The 26,778-nt window shown below is 35.7% G+C and overlaps 2 protein-coding genes across 4 annotated transcripts; one reads left to right on the top strand and one right to left on the bottom strand.

Moving 5' to 3' along the window:
* The first annotated feature begins 1,750 nt into the window (after nucleotides 1–1,750).
* LOC105646399 (bifunctional aspartokinase/homoserine dehydrogenase, chloroplastic) lies at nucleotides 1,751–20,328 on the top strand. Of its 3 annotated transcripts, XM_089719039.1 has the most exons (18): nucleotides 1,752–2,252; nucleotides 2,861–2,928; nucleotides 3,033–3,407; nucleotides 4,803–4,891; nucleotides 4,981–5,284; nucleotides 5,516–5,568; nucleotides 5,656–5,867; nucleotides 5,972–6,059; nucleotides 6,138–6,251; nucleotides 6,761–6,859; nucleotides 6,975–7,169; nucleotides 14,244–14,326; nucleotides 15,416–15,641; nucleotides 17,075–17,220; nucleotides 17,350–17,512; nucleotides 17,833–17,916; nucleotides 17,997–18,089; nucleotides 19,585–20,328. In XM_089719039.1, the coding sequence occupies exons 1-16, from the start codon at nucleotides 2,134–2,136 to the stop codon at nucleotides 17,890–17,892; spliced, it is 2,394 nt and encodes a 797-aa protein (XP_089575165.1). In that variant the 5' UTR covers nucleotides 1,752–2,133; the 3' UTR covers nucleotides 17,893–17,916; nucleotides 17,997–18,089; nucleotides 19,585–20,328. The 3 variants fall into 3 exon arrangements, with proteins under 3 accessions (XP_089575167.1, XP_089575165.1, XP_089575166.1); XM_089719041.1 differs by lacking the exons at nucleotides 17,833–17,916; nucleotides 17,997–18,089; nucleotides 19,585–20,328 and adding an exon at nucleotides 16,940–16,999 and having other exon boundaries at nucleotides 1,751–2,252; nucleotides 17,377–17,513; XM_089719040.1 differs by lacking the exons at nucleotides 17,997–18,089; nucleotides 19,585–20,328 and having other exon boundaries at nucleotides 17,412–17,512; nucleotides 17,833–17,911.
* Nucleotides 20,329–22,544: 2,216 nt separating this feature from the next.
* On the bottom strand, nucleotides 22,545–26,532 carry COX15 (cytochrome c oxidase 15). Its single transcript, XM_012232241.4, has 7 exons — nucleotides 26,285–26,532; nucleotides 25,080–25,378; nucleotides 24,439–24,664; nucleotides 24,042–24,287; nucleotides 23,818–23,928; nucleotides 23,138–23,269; nucleotides 22,545–23,005 (listed from the first exon to the last, which is right to left on the bottom strand). Exons 1-7 carry the CDS (start codon nucleotides 26,438–26,440, stop codon nucleotides 22,835–22,837), a joined length of 1,341 nt encoding a protein of 446 aa, XP_012087631.1. The 5' UTR covers nucleotides 26,441–26,532; the 3' UTR covers nucleotides 22,545–22,834.
* Between the last annotated feature and the right edge of the window lie 246 nt (nucleotides 26,533–26,778).

Below are 26,778 nucleotides of genomic sequence, written 5' to 3'. Positions count from 1 at the left end.
ACTAGAAACCACAACAATACCAAACACTACCTAAGTTATCCAAAATTTAGCAAATTAATTTTGACATATGTGCAATTAGATTTTTGTGTTTGCTTAATCTTGTTTAGCTAATGATGTGTTTACTGGATTAAATTTTGGGGATAGTAATTTTGGTTCTAAATGTGTTTGGTTGGTGAGAAAATGATGAAAATGGTAAGTTATCCAAAATTTAGCAAATTAATTTTAACATTCGTGGAATTAGATTCTTATTTAGTTTAATCTGATTCTACATTTCTACATTTCCTATTCTAATTAATTTTAGTTTTTCTCATTTAGAATCCTACTTTTTCATTTCAAGGCCACAGAAGTAAATTAATATTTTTAAGGTTTGACCAATCACTTTTTTTTTATTCGTCAAAATCGACGTGGCATGCTACCTGTAGTCTTATGCAGATGAACATTTTTTTTTTTTTTTGACATTTGATGAACATTTAATAGGTCTCACACGTCCTATGCAACTGAAAAGGAAAGAAAGAAAAGAAATAGGGTAAAAAAAAAAAAAAGAAAAGAGAGAAAAAAATGGAGAGAGAGAAAAAAAAAATGAAAAAGGAAAGATAGAGTAGATGATCATGTCCTTAGATTGCCAAAAAAAAAAAAAATGCAGAAATAAGAGATCTAATATAGAAAAGAAAATGCAATGGAGTTTGTTTAGTGGAAATTGAAAAGAAAATAAGAAAAATAGAGATGAAGAGAGAGAAACAAAAGAGGAGTTGCAGAATATGAGAGAGAGGGTGGCCACGGTTCCGGAATCGACGGTTCTGGTTCTAAATTTTTTGGAACCGGAACCGAACCGAAAATTTTCGGTTTTGGTTCTGGTTTGGAACTAACGGTTCCGATTTTGGTTCCTTAACGGTTTCAAAACCGATGGTTCCGATCGGTTTTCCAATCGATTTTCCGGCGAATCACATAATTTTAAATTTTAAAATTTGAAGAGCGGTTTTCAAAATTTTAAAAATTTGTGAAAGTTATTTCTAAAAAAAAAATACACCTAAAAAATAAAAAAATGCTTCAATTAAAATTATTTTTTTTAAAGACTTGAACTTAATTATTTTTTTAAAAAAAGTCTTCAACTGAATTTATTTTTTGCTTAAAAAAGTTTGAACATAATTAAAAAAAAAAGAGGCTTGAACTTAATTTATAATAAATCCAAAAAATTATTTTTTCAAAAATACCCTTAAAACTAGCCGTTATGTTATGTAACCATTGATGGTTGTTGGGAGAGATAATTAAGAAATTTCATAATAAAATTAAAAAAAAAATTGACAGTTTCTAACGGCTAGAACCGTCGATTCGAACCGGACGGAGAATAGGCGGTTCCTTCTGGTTCTGACCGGTTTGTGGAACCACCGGTTCGCGGTTTCAATAATACTGGAATCGAAACCGAACCGGAAATCTCCGATTCCAATTCTAATTCGGACCGATTTTGGTTCCCATAGATTTCGGTTCCGATTTGAATCCAGTTAAAACTATCGGTCCGGTTCTGGGAACCGTAATAGGGCCACCTCTGTGTGAGTGAATTTGAAGAGAGAGAAAAATTAGACAATTGTCCATTTAAAAAAAAAAAGGTGTTAATTATCTGACATGCCGGCCAACGGAAAGTCGTAATTACATCAAAAGACATTTTATTATTACAAAAACTATGATCAGGTATTTTTAAGTAATAAATGGAAGTTGTTACTCGATCAGTGACTATCCCCTCGTGGCCAGGCCTTTCCAGTCAAAATAACCCCACTCATCAAACGACACCATTTCTTTCCACTTACCAAAATGACAAAACCGCTCTCCTCTTTCAACTGTACACCACTCGCCTAGTCACCTTCCCTTCTTCTGCTAAGCACTCCGCGATCCACGTCTATCAAATCGCCGCCATCTCCTCCTCTTCTCTGTGTCTAGAAAACGGCCAGCTCCTCCTGAACGGATATCAAATCGCCAACTGCCTATTCCTCTTCCTTTTCCTCTTCCCGTCTTTCTTCATCATATCTTGAAAGGCAACCAATAAATTTCAGATAATCAAAACTCAAAAAGAGCCAAGCAAAATTCTTCAAGAAATCAAAGCTAAATTATCATATTCATATGCAAACCAAAAATTGACTAATGGAGACATATTCTCAGCTCCTTCGTACTATAGAGCTCACTCCACGCCCACGCGTCTCCAGCTACCGGAGCCGCACCAACCGCCCCAACCTCTCGACTCTAACGCGCCATTACTCCAGGCATATAGTTTCTTTCTGGTTCCATTTCGGAATGTGCAATATATATATATTTTTTTAAAAAGAATTTCATTATGCCCTTTGAGAAAGCGAGTTTATTATGCTTCAACACAAGTACCTAAGCGATGACGTTTCGTGTGGTGTGGGGAAGAAGCGGTTTATGGGATTACGTGGGCAAATTCAGTGTTTAATGCGTAATTCATTATTTGTTTGGGTTTTGGTGTGCTTATAGAGTTTCATAGGAGCCTATTTGATATGAAAATATACGTAGTGAGTATCCATGACATTAATGCTCAGTGCCCACTAATGCCTGCATACATTAGTTTGAACAATTGATTGTTGTGTTGAAATGAAGCAGCTTGGTTGATAGGATTACTGAATTCCATTCATCAGAAAAGTGATCTCTAAAGATAACAAGAATCCAGCCTTATTCCTAAAATAGAAAAATGATCTCTAAATAAAATGGATAAAGTTTCTAAAGAAAGTGGCATGAGTTAGATAATGATCGTTAATCTATCGCTTTGAACTGGCCTCTTAGGTCAGGAGTTCAATTCTTTTTCATTTTGTCAATGAAGTGCTGAAGTGAAGAGTTTATATGGCCTTTGTTTCAGGATAGGTTTTGTTTCCCAATGGGGAAGAAGGGAATCAGCTTGCATTTATGTCTCTTCTTCAGTTAAAGGTACATTATCTGCACTCTTCTGCAATTTACATTTTTATCTGAACTCATCTAATTAGTAGCTAGAGTAAGTTTGTCTATTTATGAATTTTCTTGATTGCTTTTAGCTGTTTTATTGGATGAATCCAAGGAAAAGGCTTACCTTTCAAAAGGCGGCATGTGGTCGGTCCATAAATTTGGTGGTACTTGTGTCGGAAGCTCTGAGAGAATAAAAAATGTAGCAGAGATAATTGTTAATGATGGTTCAGAGGGGAAGTTGGTAGTTGTGTCTGCACTGTCTAAGGTGACAGATATGTTGTATGACCTTATCTACAAAGCACAGTCACGAGATGATTCTTATATTGCTGCTGCTGATGCTGTTTTTGAAAAGCATAAATTGACGGCACTTGATCTCCTTGATGGGTCAGATCTTGCTAGTTTCTTGTCTCAGTTACAGCATGACGTTAATAACCTCAAAGCCATGCTTCGTGCGATATTCATAGGTATCAGACCTCTCTCTCTCTCTTTGTTGTGTGTGTGTGTGTGTGTGTGTGTGTGTGTGTCTGTCATGCTGAATGCTGGTTGACTAAATGAATGTATAGTGGAATATGTTGACTTATTTATGCAAATGGTTGTGCTTATGACTGAGCGCTGTTTCAACACAATCAGGTTGTTTTGGATTGTTTTTTTTCCAAGATTGTATCATCTGTAGTTCATTGACACAAAGTGAATCACACCTTGTTTTTCATTTCTCTTGATTTCTTATTGGTAGCTGTTATGACCTCGCGAGAACCATAATTTAAAAGCTAGCCATTGAGGTTGGAGAGCCCTAGTTCATAAAAACCACACATTGAAATCTCAGACTTCCAATGTGGGATCCAAGTCAAGTCCCATACCTTATCTTGCAACTAGGATCCTAACTTTTCATCATGCTTGCGGTGCCCACGACAGATTCGTTTTGTGTTAGGGTGGTTGTTTGCTAGTTTTTTTTTTCCTAGTCTCAGTCAAACATAGCAATAATGTGTCACCACCTAGCCCCAGTCAAACACTGCAATTTCGTTGTGATTGCCCTTGCCGCTCAATTGCAATTGGGAGAAGCAATGGTTGGCTTTGATACCAGTTATTATGACCTTGGGAGAACCATACTTTAAAAGCTAGTCATTGAGATTGGAGACTGCAAGTTCATATAGACCTCCGTATTGATGTCCCATACTTACAATGTGGGATCAAGACAAGCCCTTACCTTGTCTTGCAATTAGTATCCTAACATCCCACATGCTTCGTAGTACTGGTGTGTACAAACAGGTTGGCTTTGTGTTAGGGTGGCTGTATGCTAGGTTTTTTTCCCTAGCCCCAAACATACTGATGTCACCACCTAGCCCCAGGCTAACACCCGCAATTCTGGTGTCACCACCTATGCCGCTTGATTATAATTGAGAGAAGCAGTAGTTGGCTCTGGTACCAATTATTATAAACTTGGGAGAACCATACCTTGAAAGCTAGCCGTTGAGGTTAGAGAGCCCAAGTTCATATAAACCTCATTGCAATCCCTTACTTCCAATGTGAGATTCAAGACAAGTCCCATTCCTTGTCTTGCAACTAGGATCCTAGCAGTAGTCCTTCTAACCTTGTATCCTTTTTTCTTACTCTCAAGGATTATGAAAAAGTAAGACTTAAAGTTTTTTTATGAAAAATCTGCTTCTTGATCTTATTGAAGAATTCAATCACAAAGGAATGAAAACACGATGGGTATGTTTGTGTTGTTATATGTGTACCTTATCTGTGCATGTCTGCATGAGGACTTTGTTCATGTTAACATGAGTTAGTAGTCTGTTTTACTTGCAAAGTTTGGATTCTGGATTCCTATCGCTGATAACTAACTTTTTTACCTATTACAGCTGGTCATGCAACAGAATCATTTTCTGATTTTGTTGTAGGACATGGAGAGTTATGGTCTGCTCAGATGTTATCATCTGTTATCAGGAAGGTAGGTTTTCTTTCCCTGCTTATTATGGTGTGGATGGCGTGTGAATTGTAGCTTGTGCAAGTTATACGAGTACTATATTTCCTGTGCAGAGTGGGTTAGATTGTAAATGGATGGATACAAGAGAGGTGCTTATTGTAAATCCTACCAGCTCTAATCAAGTTGATCCTGATTTTGTGGAATCAGAAAAAAGACTTGAAGAATGGTTCTCTCGGAATCCATGCAAGACAATAATTGCAACTGGTTTCATTGCTAGTACACCTCAGAATATTCCCACAACATTGAAGCGAGATGGAAGTGACTTCTCTGCAGCTATAATGGGTGCTCTGTTGAGGGCTCAACAAGTCACCATTTGGACTGATGTTGATGGGGTCTACAGTGCAGATCCCAGAAAAGGTTTGTGCTAGGTCTTATGTGAGTGCATGGTGTATATCCTTTCTGGGCAGAGGATCTACTTCCGCTTGTTTTGTTTTGTGAACAACTTCAGTTTTAGACAATAGACTCAACACTTTCAGAATTACATGATTTTTGAGGCTTGATGGATTCTAAACTTCTCGTCTTCTCTCCCTCTGTCATTTTCTTCCTTTCTTATCTTTCTTTCTCTTCCCTTTTTAATTTTTCTTGCAGTTAGTGAGGCTGTGATACTGAGGAAATTATCTTATCAAGAGGCCTGGGAAATGGTAAACTTGATCACATCTCACGCCTATCGAAGTTGTTCCTGATTTCTAAGTGCATTGTTTCTAAGATTAAATCATGTGATCGTGCAGTCATATTTTGGAGCAAATGTTTTACATCCCCGCACTATTATTCCTGTTATGCGATATGATATTCCAATCATGATAAGGAATATTTTCAACCTTTCTTCACCTGGAACGATGATTTGCCAGCCTTCTATGAATGAGAATGAAGATGGCCAGAAACTGGACTCTGTCAAAGGCTTTGCTACAATAGATAATGTGGCCCTTGTGAATGTTGAGGGGTGAGCTATTTCATGGTACTATTCCTTCGTGCATTTGCAGTCGTTCTATGTTGCGCTGTGAATATTTTTTCTCCATTTATTTTGTTATGTTTTTGTTTTTGCAGAACTGGAATGGCTGGTATTCCTGGTACAGCTAGTGCCATTTTTGGTGCTGTGAAAGATGTGGGAGCTAATGTCATTATGATATCCCAGGTACTTCTATCCTTCAGTTTCAGTTTTGACAGTTTTCTTAGTTAACACAGATATTTAGTTTGATTTAGTTTAATGAAGGCTAGTAGCGAGCATTCTGTATGCTTTGCGGTGCCTGAGAAGGAAGTAAAAGCTGTTGCGGAGACCTTGCAGTCTAGATTTCGTGAAGCTCTTGATGTTGGACGCCTTTCACAGGTGCTACTTCAGATTTAGTTGTAGTGCTGGATTTGTTTATTGACAAGTTATACAAGATCCTTATTATTTTATTGTCTTCTTTTTAGACTTATTATGGCTTTAAATGTATGTGCATCCCCACCCGCCAAATACACACACACACACACTCTGAGTAGAACCACAGAAGGAAAAAGAGGTTTTTAGCACCCCTTAAAATTTTAGCTTCAGCATTTCTCCTCTTGGAACTTTGTGGCCTTTACTTTACTTTTAACTATCACAGTTTCAGACATGAACTGGTTATGTGTTTAGTTGCTTGTTCGTCCTTATAGTCTAATTTCTTGGCTTATTCTTTGTTTCAGAATCTGCATGTTAAAATTGGGTCTTCCTATCTTTACTTGTATGAGCACAACATATGATCCATTTTTAGCTGAATGGACTGGAATGTTATTTGTTTCCATTAATTTGTCAAAAAAATTATTCCAAATGATCCATCTATAGCTGTCTTCCTATCATTACTTTGTTCTTCTCAGGTTGCCATTATTCCAAATTGTAGCATTTTAGCAGCAGTTGGCCAGAAAATGGCTAGTACTCCTGGAGTTAGTGCTACTTTATTCAATGCCCTAGCTAAGGTAATTTTTTGTTAATGGTTCAATTTTCATTTATCCTTCTACTCTGCATTTTATTTATTTAGTTTTGCTCCTAGCTATACCTGTGATTGGAGTTTGGAATATTATGGCAATGCAGGCTAATATAAATGTCCGTGCCATAGCCCAAGGTTGCTCTGAGTATAATATTACTGTGGTAGTCAAGCGGGAAGATTGTATAAGAGCTTTAAAAGCTGTCCACTCAAGATTTTTTCTCTCAAAAACCACAATAGCAATGGGGATCATTGGACCTGGTTTGATCGGTGCCACATTGCTTGAACAACTAAGGGACCAGGTGCATTGTTAGTTCTTGTATCTTTTATTCATCTGCTGCCAACTAAGCTCTATGCATATGTCCATAGTAGTCTGTTTCAAGAAAGTTGTAATGTGGAATTTTAGTACAATATGATGTCATTTTATGTCATTATTAATTTATTATGTAAACCATATAGTTTTTCTTCCCCAATTGAAGCCAAGTAACCAACTGGCATTTTTTTAGCGTTCTGATGAATCTTTTGAAAAGTGCCCTAAATGCAGTGTGCTAAGTAGGATTAATGAGGAGAAAGCTGAAAATGCATGGTAAAAGAAAAGAAACATGTTTGCTAGGAGGTTGGAGCCTTGAGATATTCAAATAAGGTTCATTTGAAGAAACAAGAGGAAGTATTACTTCTTGCGAGTTTGGATTGTTCCCTCCTATTGTTTGGGCAAGTTACAAATTGAATGTAGTTCCTTTAACAAAGTGCTTTTTAGAGAACTTGTTTTGTGTGTATGTATGCTACAGAGCAATCATTTAAGAAGCTGGTCACTAGGGCTATATATGGTCTGGATCACTTTATGCATTAGGACGGCCGGGGGGTGGGGGGGCGGGGGGAGCTTATGAGATAGGGATGAGGAAATGTGTTATGTAGAAGAATGTGGAAAATTATTGTTATCTATTTTTCATCAATACGGTCACATATATATACATATACAGGATACTATAAACCTATTAGGAATCTAACTCCTAACAGAACTCTATTTACATCTACTCCTTAACACTCCTCAAGTTGGAGCATAGATGTTAATCATGCCCAATTTGTTACAAAGATAGTTAACCCGAGGTCCATTTAGATAACACCCTGTTGTATCTTTTCACGAATGAAATGACAATCAATCTCGATATGTTTTGTTCGTTCATGGAATACTGGATTTGATGCAATATGAAGAGCAACTTGATTATCACACCATAACTTTGCAGGCAAGGACGACTTGAAGCCAATTTCCTCTAAGAATTGACGAATCCAAATTGTCTCACAAGTAGATTGCGCCATAGCTCGATATTCTGATTCAGCACTCGATCGTGAGACTACATTTTGTTTCTTGCTCCTCCACGATATCAAGTTTCCACTTACAAAGACACAATATCCTGAAGTTGATCTTCTATCAACCTTCGAACCTGCCCAATCCGCATCCGAAAAACACTCAATGTCCAAATGCCCATGATTACTGTAAAGGAGGCCACGACCTGGATTACCTTTCAAGTAGCACAAAATTTGTCCTAAAGCTTCCTAATGAATAACAGTAGGAGAAGACATAAACTGGCTTAAGACGCTCACAGAGTAAGCAATATCTGGACGTGTTACCTTAAGATAATTCAGTTTGCCCACCAATCTTCTATACATCTCAGGATCATCAAATAGCTTACCACCAATTGAAAGTTGCAAATTAGGAGTCACTGGAGTACTACATGGCTTGGCACCCAACTTTCCAGTTTCCTTTAGTAAGTCAAGGACATACTTCCTTTGAGATAAGAAGATGCCTCTCTTACACCTAGATACTTCTATACCCAAAAAATACTTCAACAATCCTAAGTCTTTTTTCTGGAACTGAGTCTGGAGGAATGACTTGAGTGATGTAATGCCTGCAGAATCACTCCCTATAATAACAATGCAGAATCACTCCTTGTAATAACAATGTCATCAACATAAACCACAAGTAGAATCAAACCAGTGTTAGTACTTCTGAAAAATACAAAATGATCAGAAATACTCTTCTGCATGCCAAATTGACATTACAAAATCTACCAAACCAAGCTCGAGGACTCTGTTTTAGGCCATAAAGAGATTTTCGAAGTTTACACACTTTACCTAACTCCCCCTGAGCAACAAAGCCTGGTGGTTGCTCCATGTAAACTTCCTCTTGAAGATCCCCACGAAGAAAGGCATTCTTAACATCCAGCTGATGTAAAGGCCAGTCAAAAGTAGCTGCTAAAGAAATAAACAAACGAACAGAAGACAATTTGGCCACAGGAGAAAAAGTATCAGAGTAATCAAGGCCATAAATCTGAGAATAGCCCTTAGCAACTAATCGAGCCTTGAGACGGGCAACAGATCCATCAGGATTCATTTTAACTGTGAAAACCCATTTACAACCAATAGTTTTCTTTTCTACCGGGAGAGGCACAAGATCCCAAGTACCATTAGTATCTAAGGCAGCCATTTCCTCTTTCATTGCTGCACACCAACCAGGATGGGACAAAGCTTGGACAACAGTTTTAGGGATAGAGACAGAGTCTAGGTTACTTACAAAACAAGGAGATGAAGGAGAAAGATGATCATAACTAGCAAAAGAAGAAATGGGATAGGTACACGTGCGTTTACCTTTTCGAAGAGCAATGGGAAGGTCAAGGTCTGACGGAGTAGTGGATGGCACAGGCTCAGGTTGAGTGGAGGGAACTGGATCTTCTGTTGAAGCGGTAGATAGGGGAACTGAGTCAAGAGTTCATGGTCTCCTGGAATAAACCTGTTCAAAACAAGGGCGGATAGATGCTGGTGCAAGAGGGGGAATAGGAGTAGACTCTGTAGCATGAGCAGGTGCAAGTTCAGGAATAGGAACAAGAGCAGGAGCAAGAGAGCTAGGAAATTGTTGGATAGCGTAGACTAAAAACTCATCATCCTCCCCCTCACTCTCATATAGGAGAAGGAAAAAACGGAGTATTCTCAAAAAATGTGATATCGACAGAAATAAGATAACGGTCAAGATTGGGAGAGAAACAACGATATCCCTTTTGATGCCGAGAATACCCAAGGAAAATACAATGAAGGGATTTTGGATCTAATTTCGAAACTTGTGGACGAACATCACGAACAAAACAAGTACAACCAAAAATACGAGGTTCAATAGGGAATAAAAGTTTAGAAGGAAACAAGACAAGCACAGAAGAAGGCATGCGATTGATAAAAAAACATGCAGTAGAGACAGCATCCGCCCAAAAATGTTTAGGGACCTTCATTTGAAATAGGAGTGCCCTAGTAACCTCAAGAAGATGTCGATTTTTTCTTTCTGCAACCCCATTTTGAGAAGGAGTATAAACACAAGATGTTTGATGAAGAATACCATTCTGTGACATATAAGATTGGAAGGAACTAGATAGATATTCTTTAGCATTGTCAATTTGCAATGTGCGAACAGAGGTATTAAATTGATTTTTAATCTCAGCACAAAAGGAACAAAAAATAGAGAATATCTCAGAACGATTTTTCATTAAAAATAACCAAGTAACACGAGAATAATCATCCACAAAAGTTACGAAATATCGAAAGCCTGTTTTAGAAATAACAGGACATGGACCCCAAACATCAGAATGAACTAACTCAAAAGGGGATGAAGCTCGTTTATTGACTCGAGGAACTAAAGGTAAACGATGATGTTTGGCAAATTGACAAGATTCACATTCTAAAATCGATAAAGACTGAAACTGCAGACACAACTTCTTTAAAGTAGTCAATGAAGGATGACCCAAACAACAATGAACCTCAACAGGAGAGAGAGCACCAACACAAGCCAGAGATGACGAAACTTGTTCATCCAGAAGATAAAGGCCACCAGACTCACGTCCTCTACCAATAATCCGCTTCGTCAAAAGATTTTGAAACACACAATAGGTAGGATAAAATTTAACACAACAATTCAGTAGACGATTAATTTTGCTAACAGATAATAGATTGAACGAACAACGAGGCAAACAAAAAACAGAAGACAACGGAAGAGATGGGATGGGATTGGCGGTGCCAATACACTTGACAGAAGATGTGGACCCATCAGCTAGAGTAACATGACGATTAAATTGTTCAGGTTCTTTAACTAAGGATAAGAGACTAGGGTTACCTGTCATATGATCTGTGCAACCAGAATCAATGACCTACTCTGATGAGGTAGACATAAGACATGTAGTAGGAGTACCTGAATTGGCAGCAGCAGCAATTGAGGAATCAGTAGACTTAGAAGAACGGTATCTAGAGAGCTCAGCATACTCCGCGGTAGAAATTGTTACAGTGTTCTCAGAAGAAGTAACTGCAGAATCTTGAGTGGCCATATTTGCCTTTGGGGGCTTATTTAGCAGTTTCTTACAATACCGTTTAGTGTGTCCAGGTTCATGGCAATAACGGCAGATAAGAATGCTTGCCTCCTGATTAATTGGTCCATTATTATGGTTATGTCCTCCTCTTCCTCTGTTTCCTAGCTGTCTAACTATTTGATTATGACTTACAAGGGCACTATTATCATAAGGGGAAGGGGTATGAGAACCTTCAGTATGTAGTAATCTAGCAAAAGTCTCTTGAAGAGAGGGAACGCCACTACCTGAAAGAACCTGTGATTAGGAAGTTTCAAAAGTCGGAGCAAGACCTGCAAGAAAACTCATTACAGCCATTTGTTCTCGTGAGTCTGTTGAACCTTAATATCAGGGCTGAATGGCAATAAAACATTAAGTTCCTCGTAAATCTTCTTAAATTCCATGAAATAAGCTGTGAGGGGCTTATCTTGCTGGTTGACCCGATAAAATCCTTTGCAGAGCTCATACATACAGGATAGATTACCTTTTCCTGAGTACAAAAATTCAAGATAATCCATCAATTCCTTAACAAACTCACAATGATTAATTAAACCAATTACCTCACTGTCAATCGAATTCCGAAGCTGTAAAAATAATCGAGCATCCTCTCTAAGCCAGATTTGCCTAGCAGCTCCTTCAGGTGGATCATTGGTGAAGTGGTCATCCTTATCCAAACTACAAACATATATACGAACTGTTTTACTCCATGCCAGAAAATTAGAGCTAGTAAGTTTGTGTTCCGTTATTTTATTCAGTAATGGCACCACATCAATGATAACAGGTTTCGATTCGGAAGTCCTCAGTGGAGTAGTCGTCATGATTTGTGATGAAACGCTCAAAAACAAATGTAGCACAGCAAAGGAAAACTACGATTCTTGGTAACTTGATAGCAGAATAGCAAAGAGGCAGCAGCACAATATAAATTCACAAATTCAGAATGTACCCGGCAAGGCGACAGCAAAGGTGCAGCACAAAAAACACCACAAAAGTCAGAGAGAGCCGACGCAACACACTAGGTTGCACTGTACTGGCAGAATCGACGCTGGAAACTGAGAGCCGGTGACCGGAGATTGCCGGACACGCCCTCACGCGCCGGCGCGTGAAGAAGGGCAAAAACTTGGAGTGGCGCGTGAAGCCCACTCATGCGGATTCTGGTGACCGGATTTGGAGGGAGAGCCGATCGGCGGCCTGTCCTTCTTCCTTGGGTGGCGGTGAGACAGAAAGACCAGCCTGCGTGGGTGACCTAGACTGGTAGTCACCAAAAAATACCCTCTGCCTATAGTTTGAACACAAAAAAGAGCAGAGAAAGAAAAAAAATAAAAAAATAACGAGCCCAGGGGGCTCTGATACCATGTAGAAGAATGTGGAAAATTATTGTTATATATTTTTCATCAATAGGGTCACATATATATACATATACAGGATACTATAAACCTATTAGGAATCTAACTCCTAACAGAACTCTATTTACAACTAGTCCTTAACATGTTAGAAACCTAGATAGTTTTCTCCTTTTGATTTTGGCGTGATGGTTGTGGTTGTTATTCTTCTTTAAATGACTTCTAACATGATCTGTCTGTGTTGTCAATGGATAAGGATATTTTGGAGAATTTTGTTTATAGTTGAATTTCTTACAAAATCAAGATGATTGATTTGGAGTAATGTACCCCAAGGATATTTTATGATCTTTGGAAGGTTAATATATTTTTCAGTTTTTTGATGTTTTGTACAAGATTTCGACAGACGTAGGAGGAATAAGGTTGAATGGAGCATATTTAGGAGTCAGTTTGAGACAAAAGTCTTATATTGTAGGGTCAATATCGAAATAATCAATGAGAAGATACTAGATTGACACATCTTTCTATGGATGATAATTTGGATGGTATAAATGGTTACAGTCTCCAGGATTGCCTTTTTTTCTTCCTTTTACCTTTTTTAGGAGAGTCTACTGGGGAACTGATATTGATAGTCTTCAATCTAACTCTACATAAGTCATGCCGAAACATCAAGCATTTGCTCTTGCATTTCAGGCGGGTAAGGAAGTTGTTGGAACTTGCTTTTTGAGTAGAAATTTTGTCATTTGTGGTTAATAGGTACAACATTCAAAGGTTTTCAAAAACAAAAATATGGGATTTAATATTTGGGTTCTCATATGGTATTGGACGTGCCTGACTTTTAGAAATAGAAGATCTAGTGCCACAAAAGGACTTTCTTTGTACTTCGTGATTCTCTTGGATGAATTTTTTGATAGAGCTTTTAATTTAAAAATATATCAAGGATTACTATGAGTGGTAGTTTGGTGGTTATTGCACTGAAAGCAAATGTAGGATCAATTTCTCCAAAAATGGGATCGAGAATAGCATTTCTAGGATTTGTTTGGCATTAGCTATTGAGAAAACACCATCTTGACTGTGTTGATTAGATGTGATTGATTTTTTAGTATTCTTTTAATGTAGATTAATTGCTTTTTGCTACTATATAAAGGGTGCTTTTCTAGCAAATCATTTTCAATATCAATGCCAAATAGCCTCTTAATCAGCTTGTATTATTTTTGTGGTTGGTAATTATTTGCAAATTCGGCATCTTCATAAATCACTATGAATCTGTCTTCTAATTGTGGTCTAAGAAATTTCATGGTATCATCTATAAAGGTATGACTTCACCTTTGTGATATAAATGGTTTTTTATCTTCTCGTTTCAAAGTCTTAAACCCTCATTTGCAGAGGATGATAAAGTAACTTTTATAAATGCACCAGATAGTAGAGATTAAAGGTTTTTATAAATAAATAACAATTAGTGAGCAGAAATGTTCTTGGCCATCTATACTTGTAGCTATTTGACATAGGTAGCCATGCTTTGCTTCTTGTAATTGGATTACCATCTGAAATGTTATCAGATAATCGCTTATCTTCAAATTTGACAAAATGGGTCTCGCTTTAAGTTATAAATTTAAAAGCTATATTTCAATCTAAACAAATTTTGCAATTTCTATTGCAGGCAGCAGTCCTGAAGGAAGAATTTAACATTGATCTGCGTGTCATGGGAATCATTGGCTCAAGAAGAATGCTTTTGAGTGAAGTGTAAGCTTCATGCTTCCATAAGTTGCTGCCTGCATGATAGTACACTGTGTATAGTATTTTTTCTATTTAATGTTACTTCTTAGATTTCTGTTGCGAGTAAATTGTAGCACCTTCCTACTTTAATCAATGGATTTCAAGGGTTCACAAGTCTCATAAATACATTTGCTTATATTGCAACTTTATCAAATTTTGATAAAATGAAATAAAATTGTAAGAAGCAATAAATTGATGTCCAGAATATCAGGAGGTCTTCTATGCAGGAGATCCCCTAGAAATTCAAGGAACCCTTGTTTGCTTCATTGGAAATCACCTAAACAATAATTCCAAATAGATGATATTAACTCGTGAAGAGAGAGTTCGCAAGGGCATGCTAAATTGAAGACCTGATAGTGGGAGCTTCCTCATGATGGCAGTGCGAATATTCTTTGGACTGTAGAAATTCAAATGGGGAAGAGCTACTATAAAAAATGGATTAGATGTTTAAAATTAGAATAAGTTGTCTATGGGGGATTTTTTGTGCTTATGTACTGTTATCATTGGATACCCACAAAAAGATAAAACCCATCTCATACTGTACATAATACTCCTAAACCTTTATCCTGCTTTAGTATGGGTAGTAATCTAATTATTATGGGTGATTGCAACCCAAAGTTTTGATAGTGTTGTTAGCTTAGCGTGGTTCTAATTATGGGGGTTGTTCTTGTAATTTTGGGTTTCTCTTATTCCAAGTATATAAGGGAAAATCCTATTATTCTCATATAATTAAATAGGTGCTTAGGACCTTCTTCTTAATGGTGAAACGTATGGGTGACTCTTTTTGGATCTAAGCCCATTACTGAATGACATTAAATGCCTTGCAAATTGTTTTACATTTCTCTGGCTTTCAGTTTTTGGGAAAGAAGAAGTTCTCACAGAAATTTTGATGACTTGAAAGCCATGCATTTGTTTACTCAGATATGGTTATCATGAGTGGAGGTGATTCATTTATTTGTTGTGACAAGAAAAACATTGTTTTAATTCTGTTGACTGCAAATATACTAAAGTCACTTGCATGTGTATAAGAATCTTAACCTTTGTCTCTGGTTGTAGTGGAATTGACTTGTCAAGATGGAGAGAACTTGCAATGGAGAATAGTGAAGTGGCTGACCTGGAGAAATTCACGCACCATATTCGGAGAAACCATTTTATTCCCAATACCGTTTTGGTAGATTGCACTGCAGACTCTAAGATTGCAACTTGTTATTATGATTGGTTACGGAAGGGAATTCATGTGATTACCCCTAACAAAAAGGCAAATTCTGGGCCACTTGATCAGGTAACAGAATTACACTGGTAATCTCGTTGAATACTTGCTGTTTTAATCGGTTTCCTTCACAAAGAGACTTTTCATTTTCATAAAACTATGATCAGTCACCTAGAGATATCTTGCCAAAGGGCATAGATTTTTTGCGCCTGGACTCCCTTTTAGACCTGTTGAACATATTTCGTCCTCCCCATTTTGGTTGTTGTCGTTGCTCTTCACAAGTGATACTTCATTTCAATACCTCTATAATTGCTTGCATTAACCCATCCATTTTTGCTACAATTTGATACATTTTCCTCTTCAGGAATCTTTTTCTATTTCACATCTGTTATCACTAAATTTGAAAAACCCTGTCAAACAACTAAGTTTCAACCAAATACATGCTAGACATTGTTAAAGCTTAGATTTTGTAGCACTCGACCCCGAAGTTGACGAAAAAATCATTTAATGTGAAATTCAAGTACCAAGGACTAAACTAAATGGAAATGAATTGATGTGCCAACTGATACTGCTTGCCCAATACTAAAGTAAATTAGTAAAGAATATGACTGCTGGGTAGTCAGGAAAAAATATACATGCATATCCTTCCAAAGATTGATTGCCCTACTCCTTATCTTGTGAGGAACAAGATAACTGATAGGCTTACCTTGTCTCAATGTCTGCAAGCTGGAGATAAGCCCTTGTCTTTAGAAATTAAACAATCTTAAAGAACGATTGCTAATAGATTTGGTGGCATTCTTGTGAGTTGAATATAATTAACTATTGAATATATCATTACCTTTAACTCTATGTTTCAGTTCGGGACTCTATTTCTGTATCACAAATTTGAATATAAGAAGGTATAACAACACTCTGTCCTGGCAAAAGCTGATTGTAATTTGACGATGAGTCCACAAGAAATTTTATGATGTTAGTCAATTGGCTGCAACTAGAGGTCTCCTCGTGAAAATGCTACTTTGGCCTTTTATTTATTATTTAAAGCCTCAGTTAAGAAAAATTAATGATTTGCCCAACTCCATTACAAGTGAGCTTATTAAGTAGCAATAGTTCAATACTTCAATCAACCAAGGAAAAAACACTCTCTCTAAAGGTGCAGTAGGAAAATGCCATGGATTCAGATGGCAACATTTTTCAAAGTAGGAGGGGTTAACTCTCAGGATCTCTGTCAGATGATTTGTCTTCATGCTACTTTGTGGAGGTTTACATACTGGATGCTATGGGCTTTCTACCTTCTTTAATTCTTAATTTTCTAGATGTACATGAATAACTGTATGAATCAGTTGATTAGTTTGCCTTTTATTTACTCATAGAGTAACTGAAGGGAAAAAGGACCTTGAAGTCAGCAGCTGATTGCAAATTTGAAATCACTGGTCTGTTTTTCCTTGTCATATTGTCATCACTGCCTTGTGCCTTATGCTCAGTGATATTTTTCTGTATAATTCCAGTATCTAAAGCTGAGAGCTCTTCAACGTCAATCATATACTCATTACTTTTATGAAGCAACTGTTGGAGCTGGTCTTCCAATTATTAGCACTTTGCGAGGTCTCTTAGAAACTGGCGATAAAATCTTGCAAATTGAAGGAATTTTCAGGTAAGCATTGTTTTCTTAGTTAGTGGCCAGCAAAACTGGTGCAAGAACCATATATATACTTTATCAACATGTTTTCAATTTCTCAAGTATCATAAGTTAATTTCGCTATGTGCATCTTTTTTATGCTAGCATTCTCTCAATGATGTGTTGTTACAGCGGAACATTGAGTTATATTTTCAACAACTTCATAGGCCCAAAGTCATTTAGTGAGGTGGTGGCAGAAGCAAAGCAAGCAGGTTATACCGAACCAGATCCAAGGGATGATCTATCTGGAACGGATGTTGCCAGAAAGGTAATTTATACCTTGAAGCTTTTGTCAAAATTGGTTAGTTGTTAGACAAGTTTGTGCCAATTGCACCCATGGAACTGCCTTCCCTTGTGCGTCATTATATTGTTGGGAATGTATAAGATTATAAAATTGTCGACTGTCAAATTACCTTAACTTACCTGGTGTGTGTTGCATCATTATTCAAATTACATTAAATGACCCGGTGTGTGTTACATCATTATCCCTGCCACACTTATTTTACTAGACTTGGAATTTACTTAACCTTGTTGCTTCTGAACTGTAGTTATTCGATTCTCTCTCACTAAATACAATTGCATATGCAGGTGATAATTCTTGCAAGAGAATCTGGTTTGAAGTTAGAACTTTCTGATATCCCTGTTTGAAGTCTTGTTCCTGAACCATTGAGAGTGAGTTTTATTTCTCGCTCATACACTGGGTTTAAGATGCTAGTTTTTCTTTGATATGATGATTCTGATTTTTGCTTTAGGCCTGTGTATCTGCTGAAGAATATATGAAGCAGTTACCACAATTTGACAAAGACATGGCAAAGGAAAGACAGAAGGCAGAGCATTCTGGGAATGTAAGTACATGATTTGCTGGTCTCTAAATATTTTTGAAGTATCAGATTCTGATTGGCAACATGATTAGCGCTTTACATAGAATGATGAATATGATGGTCAGAATTTGAATTAAATCGTTTAGGTAGAAGTATCAGTAACTTGGTGATCATAAATGCACATCGAGATATCCATGAAAACATTGTTTGCATTGCACTTGAAGGAATTCATGGACAATCAAGGGAAAATGGAACCATAATTGTAGATGTTGGATGGTATAGGGGAATGGATTTCATTCTTTGGATAACCAAGAATATGATTCCCTTATTTGAATGAGGCAATCAGATGTGGTTGTATTACCATACATCAGAATTGGTACATTGCCTTTCTGTGATAATAATTATCAAAATAACCAAATTACCCTATTACTACATGTATAAAGAAATAACTATAAGATGTTTGTAACAATGGCTAGGTTTTTTAAATAACGGACTAAGAAACGGTAATGGAAACAGAAAACAGAAGTAGCATCATGGAATCAATATGAAACAGATTGAAAAGTCCTGAATCAGCTGCAGCTGCAGCTGCTGTGGATTTTTAAAGCCATTTGCAAAATAACTTGAATCAGCAATGAGCAAGAATCCAATAAAAGATAAACTAAAAATAGAATAATAAAATATGCAAGATAGTAAGTTAATACTTAAGCATAGCATGAGAAATAGTCATTTCTCATGTTTTGTCTTACTGTTTCCAGGCGATTGGTATATCACCCCTAGTGAAATAGAAACTAATGCTCAAAGTTCCATTACGAAATGGCTAAAACATTGTGAAAATACCACTATTTAAAACCACAAAGAGCAATGCGTGTCTCATGGTGGTTAAACTTGAATAAAACATAGAAAATTAATCAATTGTGTAATTTATGAAGAAATTAGAAAAAGAAATCTAAAAGCTAGAGAAGTTATATGAATCAATAAATTTCTCTCTCCTCCTCTGCCTTCATGCCTCCATAGTCTCACTTTCTTTTCATCCTTCCCTCCTAGAAATTTTGCACAAGATTGTAAAAGAGTTGTGAGAATTAGTTAGGATCCATATTATAATTGTCTTTTGGAATAACTAATGTAAATTTAATAGTACTTTTAGTTTATATATGATTTTGACAAATTTCCTGGAAATGTACAAGTTACACCTAATGCATGAATATATTTTTTTTTTTTTCCAAGCATTGTGCCGTAGGCGTCCTATTTCCAGTGAAGTTATTATTAAGAATATTTCACTCTATCAAACACCTACTTGGATCCATACAACGAAAGTTATCCTGTTCCTTTTTCTATCATTTTTATGATGATAGCTTGTGTTTCTTGTAATGGCGTGAAACTGCTTGAAAATGGTTTACAAAGCTACTAGTATTTTAAGTTGTGCACAGAAGTCAACTTTTACTATGGAAAAAGAGAAGCCTCTCCTTTTCTCTCTATTTATCTACTCTGAATCTGTTTCTATTATTAATATAATCTGAAGGTCTTGAGATATGTTGGGGTGGTGGATGTGGTGAGGCAAGAAGGACGTGTTGAGTTGCGAACATATAGAAAAGACCATCCATTTGCTCAACTCTCAGGTTCTGATAACATTATAGCTTTCACCACGACAAGGTACAAGGAACAACCTTTAATAGTCCGTGGGCCTGGTGCTGGGGCTCAAGTAACAGCTGGTGGAATATTCAGTGACATATTGCGATTAGCCTCATATCTAGGTGCGCCATCATGATAACCTTGCTCTCTCTCTCTCTCTCTCTCTCTCTCTCTCTCTCTCTCTCTATATATATATATATATATATATTCTCCCTTTCTCATATAGGCCTGTGTTTATGCTTTTGTCACTATGGCGATAGCAGTAGTTCTTGAGCTGTGTAATTAGGTTTCTTGGAGTATGCCTTACAATTGTTTCTTCATCTTCAACTTTTTAAATTACTTAAAGAGCTTTGGAGGCTGGAGTTGTTTTGCCACCGGCACTCCTTTTCTTTCATTTTCTTGTCAAAGTCTCTCTGTCTGTAAAGAAAATTTTGAATTTGATTCTCTAAAACAGAGAAGTACTCCACTTCAGTTCGATAAGAGGTTTTGTGTTTTGTTTGTAATGTGCAGTTTTATGTTCCATTGGCCCTCTGTTTAAATGTTGAAATCTTCCAGAACTGAATAGCACTGGTTGCTTGATGTTTTCTTTACTATAATTCACTACAATAAAATTATTGATGTTGATTGTTGAGAAGTTTTAATTTGTAGAATTCTAAGATTGAGTGTAGCCAATTATCTCTATGCATCCAGGCAGGTTCTTTCATTACTATAATACAAGTGAGATATTATTTCTAGCATGAACTCAGCTTTGTAACACCTTTTAACACTAATACTTCATTTGAAGTAGCTCTTTCATAAAATGGAATGATTACTTTTGCCTTTTATAAAATTTGCAGTTCATAAATTTTTATTACCGATATTAAATTATTACAAATTTAAAAATTTCAATAAAAACTTTGAGATTATAAAATTGTTATTTTATAGAATCATTGTTTTGCATTATGCGTAAAGTTATGGAATTAATGCTATAATTGGATTGTTGAAACCACTCTTTTTAAACCAAATTAAAAAAAAAAAAATCCTAACTAATATTTATGTGAATTATTTTAGTCAAGTTTTTAAATTTATTAATTCAATTCAAATTGATACTACTGTGATAAAAAAAAGTCTTACTTTAGCAAATTATCAATTTCAACAAATTCATTTTTACAAACCATATATAAATAAATTTTTCATGTATGGAGTAAATTCAAAATTGAAAATTAATATGCATTTATTTTTTAAAATATCTTTGGTATAATAATTTTAGAAGGTTAGAAAGATCGATAGTTTTTTAAGAAAGCTTTAGATTGTTTAAGTTTGTGGAATTTATTTGAAAATTCTATCTTCTTTTGTAGAATTTTATTTAGTTATGTTCAAATTTATAGAATTGAATTCTTTTTCTTTCATACTAAACACAAAAATTTAGATTTATAAATGGGGTTTTTACTACAGTACAGATTAATATATTTCTGTATTTGTACAGAAATGATGAGCAATATACACGTGTAAAGGAAACCTATCAGAGTAGGTTTTCTTAACCTGTTATTCTTTTCATATAATTATATTTTCTCATAAATTTATTATTTTTTTTTCAAAGAGAAATAAACATCTACTGCTTCCCTTTGTGATGTCTTTACTTCCTTTGCCTTGTTTAACTTTAAGCAAATTGCCTGATCTTATTCTGACCATGCATTACTAGAAGTTTTACCGAATTAATAGATAACATTGACGCACCGATGTTGCTCAAGAGACATGGGTTTCAATTTTTTTTTACTTAATGTTGTCATTCGTAGAATACTATGGTCAATATTATCATTTCAAGTTCTTGATATATAGATAGCAAAATTAGTAATAAACATATGAAATTAAAGAAATTATATCAATAAAATTTTATAGAATTCATTTATTTTTCAAACAAGAGATGAATCTTATAAATATATATTATAAATATTACAAATATCTTTAATAAATTAGCCATCCTCTTTGAATAGCAATTCAAAATATATGAACTCCCACCAATGGAAGGAGGGATTAGAGCATGTCCCCTACTCTTATATATATATATATATATATACACACTAGGCAACTCTAGTTTCCAACTTTCTTTCCTACTTTCTCTATTTCAAATGGATTAAGAAAGCAATTAATTCTTCTAAATTATAGCAAAATCAAAGGTAATTTGATCAAATTATTCTTTACTTTAAAACCAAGACTAACTTGTAAAGATAATTATTGTATTTAACATAAATTAGAGTAATATTGAAAATATATAATTTATTATTCATTAAATAACTTATATTTTGAGACAGAGAGTATATAAATAGCAACTTTTAGTTTTTAACCAATGAGAAATGCACTTCTTTTCTTAATCGGCTCAATATATAAATTTATCCCTATACTTTTCACGAAAAATCTTGTAGCACCCTTAATTCTTAATTTAATCAATTGAATACTTCAACTTACCAAATTGCATCTATTAGATACCTTAATTGGCACATTAAACATCTGAACTTGCAAAATTAGATCAATTAAACCCTAATTAAATAGTTGAACAATATAAAAATTATTGTTTCCAATCAATATTTTCCATATACAAATTAAAAATTTTAAAAATTGTTATTGCTAGTGTGAGAAGGTATGAAATTATTACAAAGAGTAAAGTTTAAGATACCATAAGTCTTTTAAAGTTCAGAATATCACAATATTTATTGGCAAAAGTTAAGAGTAAGATTATGAATTTTGCCTTTCTTAATTTGTCCATTTAATTCATTTTGAAATTTAACTTCTCTGGTCTAACAATTTATTGAATGAAAAGCTATTACAATCCAGGTTTTCCACGTCCTAACCTCAGCACCAAACACAACAAAATTCTGTAATCTGTATTTGCATAGGAAAGTGCTCACTGTGTACATTCCTCCAAATCAAAGACCTGGAATAAGAGAACATGTATTCTCTCCTTCCTCTGAAACTGCATGAAAACTAGAATATTGAGTTCCAAATTCATCGAACGAAAATTAAATCAATAACACCATAAATTGGTTTTTCAATGTTCTCCCTTTGCTTGGAATGGTGAACCTTAAGTTGAAAATTGCTCATTCAATTATAACAACGACGACAATTTACTAACTGACTTCTGTATTTGATACAACCTAATTCTCCTAGACTGTCTTCACAACTTGAGGAAGCGATTTGAGAAGCGATATAGATGGCTTGCGCACAGTGTGGATGAGCAGAATCATAAGCGTCATAAGTGTTAAGGCTCCAGCCTGATGGGCAGTGCCAAGTGATACAGGTACATACGATAGAAGTGTCGATACTCCTAAAGTAACCTGTGAAAATACAGTTTCATTTTGCAACAGGGAAAATCAGTTACAATCAAACAAGCATGAATAGTTTGTGCTTTTTTACGACCTGAGGAAGCATCATGTACAATTAAAAGAGAATTTACGGCCAAGAATCACCTGAAGAGCAGCCATGCCGAACGTGCTTCCAATCAAAGATCGCACTGCTGGATGTATGTCCAACTTTCTCGTGAACCACCATAATGCACCAATTGACATTAAGGTTGTAGTTGCAAGGATACGGTGGTTAAGCTACAACCATCAGACAAATTCCAAATTAGTTAAAAGACTAGTTGTTACAAGAATGTTCTACGTATTTGCAATAAAGTAAAAAAAAAAATCTTAAAATTTGATTTGTAAGCAATAAAAATTCATCATCTTCCTTCTATCTTCAAGTGGTTATATAAAAGGTTTTATTGATAGTTTAACCAAAATGCAAAGTTATGTAGACTCGTGTTTAACTGATTCCTTCACAAGTAGTTGCACTATTGATTAGAACATCACAAGAAACAGAATGCCTTGAGTCCAGATTCCTTGTGGAAAGAACTACCTTTTGGAATGAAGAGACATCTGTAAAACTTTACAAGAAAATAATTTTGTTTTTGTTATTTATTATTCTTGACATTCAGAAACAAATATTTTTGTCATGTTATACAATAGCTTTCCTGTTTGTCCTCTTACTCATGTTCTATAATAACTTTTCTATTTTTACTTAGCAGTCTAACTGAGAAAAGAAAAAATCAATTTTATGCAATCATCGGGAAACCCATGTGAGTACTAGTTAAGCATTAAAGATTTACCTGCACTGTTGATGTATTCTCAAAGAAGTTTCGAATTAGTGGCTTCAGTTCAAATATATCATCAGGAATCCAGGTTTCACCCATCTTGGGGAAAGTGTTATATGCATGTCCCTGCATTGCACAAGAGAACCATAATAATATTTTTCCTAACCACATACTGGAGGATATACATCAGATTCTGGTGAAAGAAGATAAGCAACATGAGAAACAAAATGGTTACATACAGCATCATTTCCAGCAACAAATGCCCCTGAGACAGCAGTAATGCCTACAATGAGGCTTACAGGAAGAGCAAGTCTCTTCACTTTTGTTGCCCCACGAGCCCAAGTTAGTGATTCAGCAGGTGGCTCAGGCATTACAACAGAAAGTGCAGTCCAGAACAGGCCACTGTAAATAACAAATGCTGAAGTAAGATGAGCTGCAAGACGGTAAGGGCTTACTCTTGGCTGAACATATTCAGATGCTGGCTCCTAAAGAAATAAACTATATTTATGAGTTTCATACTCTTCTATGAAGTCGTGAAAATAGAAATGTACAGAAGTTATGTTATCCCATGGAAAAAGAGAAAGAGCAAACAGAGGGAGGGAGGGAGGGAGAGAGAGAGACATTTAGATATTTTACCTCTAAACCACTTTTCACCATCCACCAACCTATTAGACCCTGCCCAGCACCAAGGCCAAAAAGAGCAGAGAGACTTAATCCAAGTTTTAAGGTTATATATCCCTTGCGCAGAAAATATGAAAATGGTAGAGCGAACATGATACCCAGTCCCCTTCCCCACATACGATGTGCATATTCCATCCAATATATGAATTTGAAATCTTCAATACTCATCCCTCTGTTTACACTGCAATAAGGTCATACACAAACTAAAGATGATTCAAAGGAACTTCAACATTTTTGTCGACCAAATAAATATAAGAAATATAATTGGGACACAACATAAGGTAAGATAATCTTTTAACTATCAGCAAAGGGGAAAAAGAAAATGCAAATAGTTATTTAGTCTTTCAAAGAGCAATAGTAACTTTGTAGACAAACTAAAGCTTCCTACACTTGAACAATCAGTAGAAATTGTTCCTAATATAGAGGGGAAAATTGTATCATACTGAGGCATCTAACCTATCTAAATTATCAAGAATCGAACAAGACTACATTTTATAATCACATATCATGAGGTTATAAGTAAGTGCTTCCGTGGTTTTCAAGCGCTTGAAGTGAGCATTTTAGCAATAATATCAGTAAGCATTTTTTACACTTACCGCTTATACTCAGGTGACTGCTTATATTTTTCAAACTCATTCAACCATTCCTCGTCTGAAAGAGGAGGGAGGCCACCAGTAAATTTCCAATCAGTCATTGAAAGACCAGATCGAGTTAGCCTTGTGACACCACCAAGCACGACCATACTAAAAACCCAAGCAGCAGAACCAAAAAGCCATATACCAACCATTTTCTGAGCACGGGGTCCTCCCGTTACAAGTAGCTTTAGCCCCTCTTTACCTTCCATGCCAACAGATGCAGCAGTGGACATATTCCTCATAGATGGGATGCGATGACCCTATACAAATTATGAATCATGTTTGATAAATGTAGAGTAGTAACGAGATTTAAGTGTACTTAAGAGTTCGACATCTCATAATGAAATTGAACTGCATCATGTTGGCTTTCACTTTTTATTTATATTATTTTCAGAATCTCTTTTATGTAATAGTAAGCACACATCTAGTCTGGCTAATCGGGTTTCGTTCATTAGATAAAAAGCAGAATTTGCAAACTTATAATTAGTGGTAAGAGTTTTGTTTTTCTTTTCTCCTTTTCCGACTTTTTTGTCATCTCATACTTGGAGAGAATGGTAAATAATAAAGCACCAAGATCCCATTTATATACTTGATAATTAAATCCAAAAGCCACCAAAAAATTGCTACCAACACAACCATTACTTCAAACCCCTCAATAATATTGACAAAGATCATAACAACATTAAAATTATAATATACCGCTTTATTAAATACATGTAACAACTGAAACAGATTATTAAAAAGAATGCAGAATAAAGTCCAATATATATATATATATGCAAACCTGAAACCCAAGAGGAGCCCAAATCATCAAAATTCCCAATTTTTTAATTAAAGAGAAGTGGCAATGATCACAGTTGCAAAACAGGTTACAACTTCATCTATCTCAAGTTTTACAATTAAAGTTTATAAAATTGAAAAATCCCATTCCATAAACAAGAACCAAAAACTGAAACAATATACAAAATGACAAATAAAACCAGAAATTGATTAGAAACAAAGCTACACGAAAATTGATTTATCCGTACAACCTCTACCGCTGGTGACACAAACTTTCATAGCTAATCTCATTTGTTCTTCGAAATCCGGAAAAAAAAAAAAAGCTCTAGGAAAAATTGAAGTACAATCTGATATAATTCAAAAGATGAGGACAATGAGAAACTTACCACGGGTGAAGATCTAAAGACATTGAAGAAGGATGTTGGTGGCTGTTCCCTCAAATCATTAAACGGGGACGTTTTTCCTCTGAGATTGGATATTACAGTATTAATGGCTCCTTTGTTCCTCTTCAAAATGGACGAAACCAATCTGCTCTGAAACATCTCTCTCTGTTCGTCTCTGTGGGTTTAGTGGGGGTTTTCGGAAGTGGAGAAAGCCAGCTCCACAAAATAGTTTTAGCCTTTACAACAACTACACGGTGCGTTTTGTTTGTTGACTGACGGATTAGTAATCTGTGCGGCTGGAATTGGGTTTCATCGGAATCGGACCGAAACTTGGTCCAAAACTGATTCGAATTCAAGAGTATGGATTCTGATCTCCTAGGCATAATTAAGATTCTATTTCAGACCGACGCTGAACTAAAATTGAACTGGTTAAAATTAGTTTTAAACCTCAAAGGTTTCTAATTTTAAAGCATAACTAAATAGAATATTTACGATTT

This window comes from Jatropha curcas, chromosome 3, assembly GCF_041381405.1.
Source record: "Jatropha curcas cultivar XTBG-Jc1 chromosome 3, XTBG_Jcur_1.0, whole genome shotgun sequence".
Classification (NCBI taxonomy): Eukaryota; Viridiplantae; Streptophyta; class Magnoliopsida; order Malpighiales; family Euphorbiaceae; genus Jatropha; species Jatropha curcas.
The sequence above is the reverse complement of the archived record's forward strand: the minus strand, read 5'-3'. Positions and strand labels throughout refer to the sequence as shown.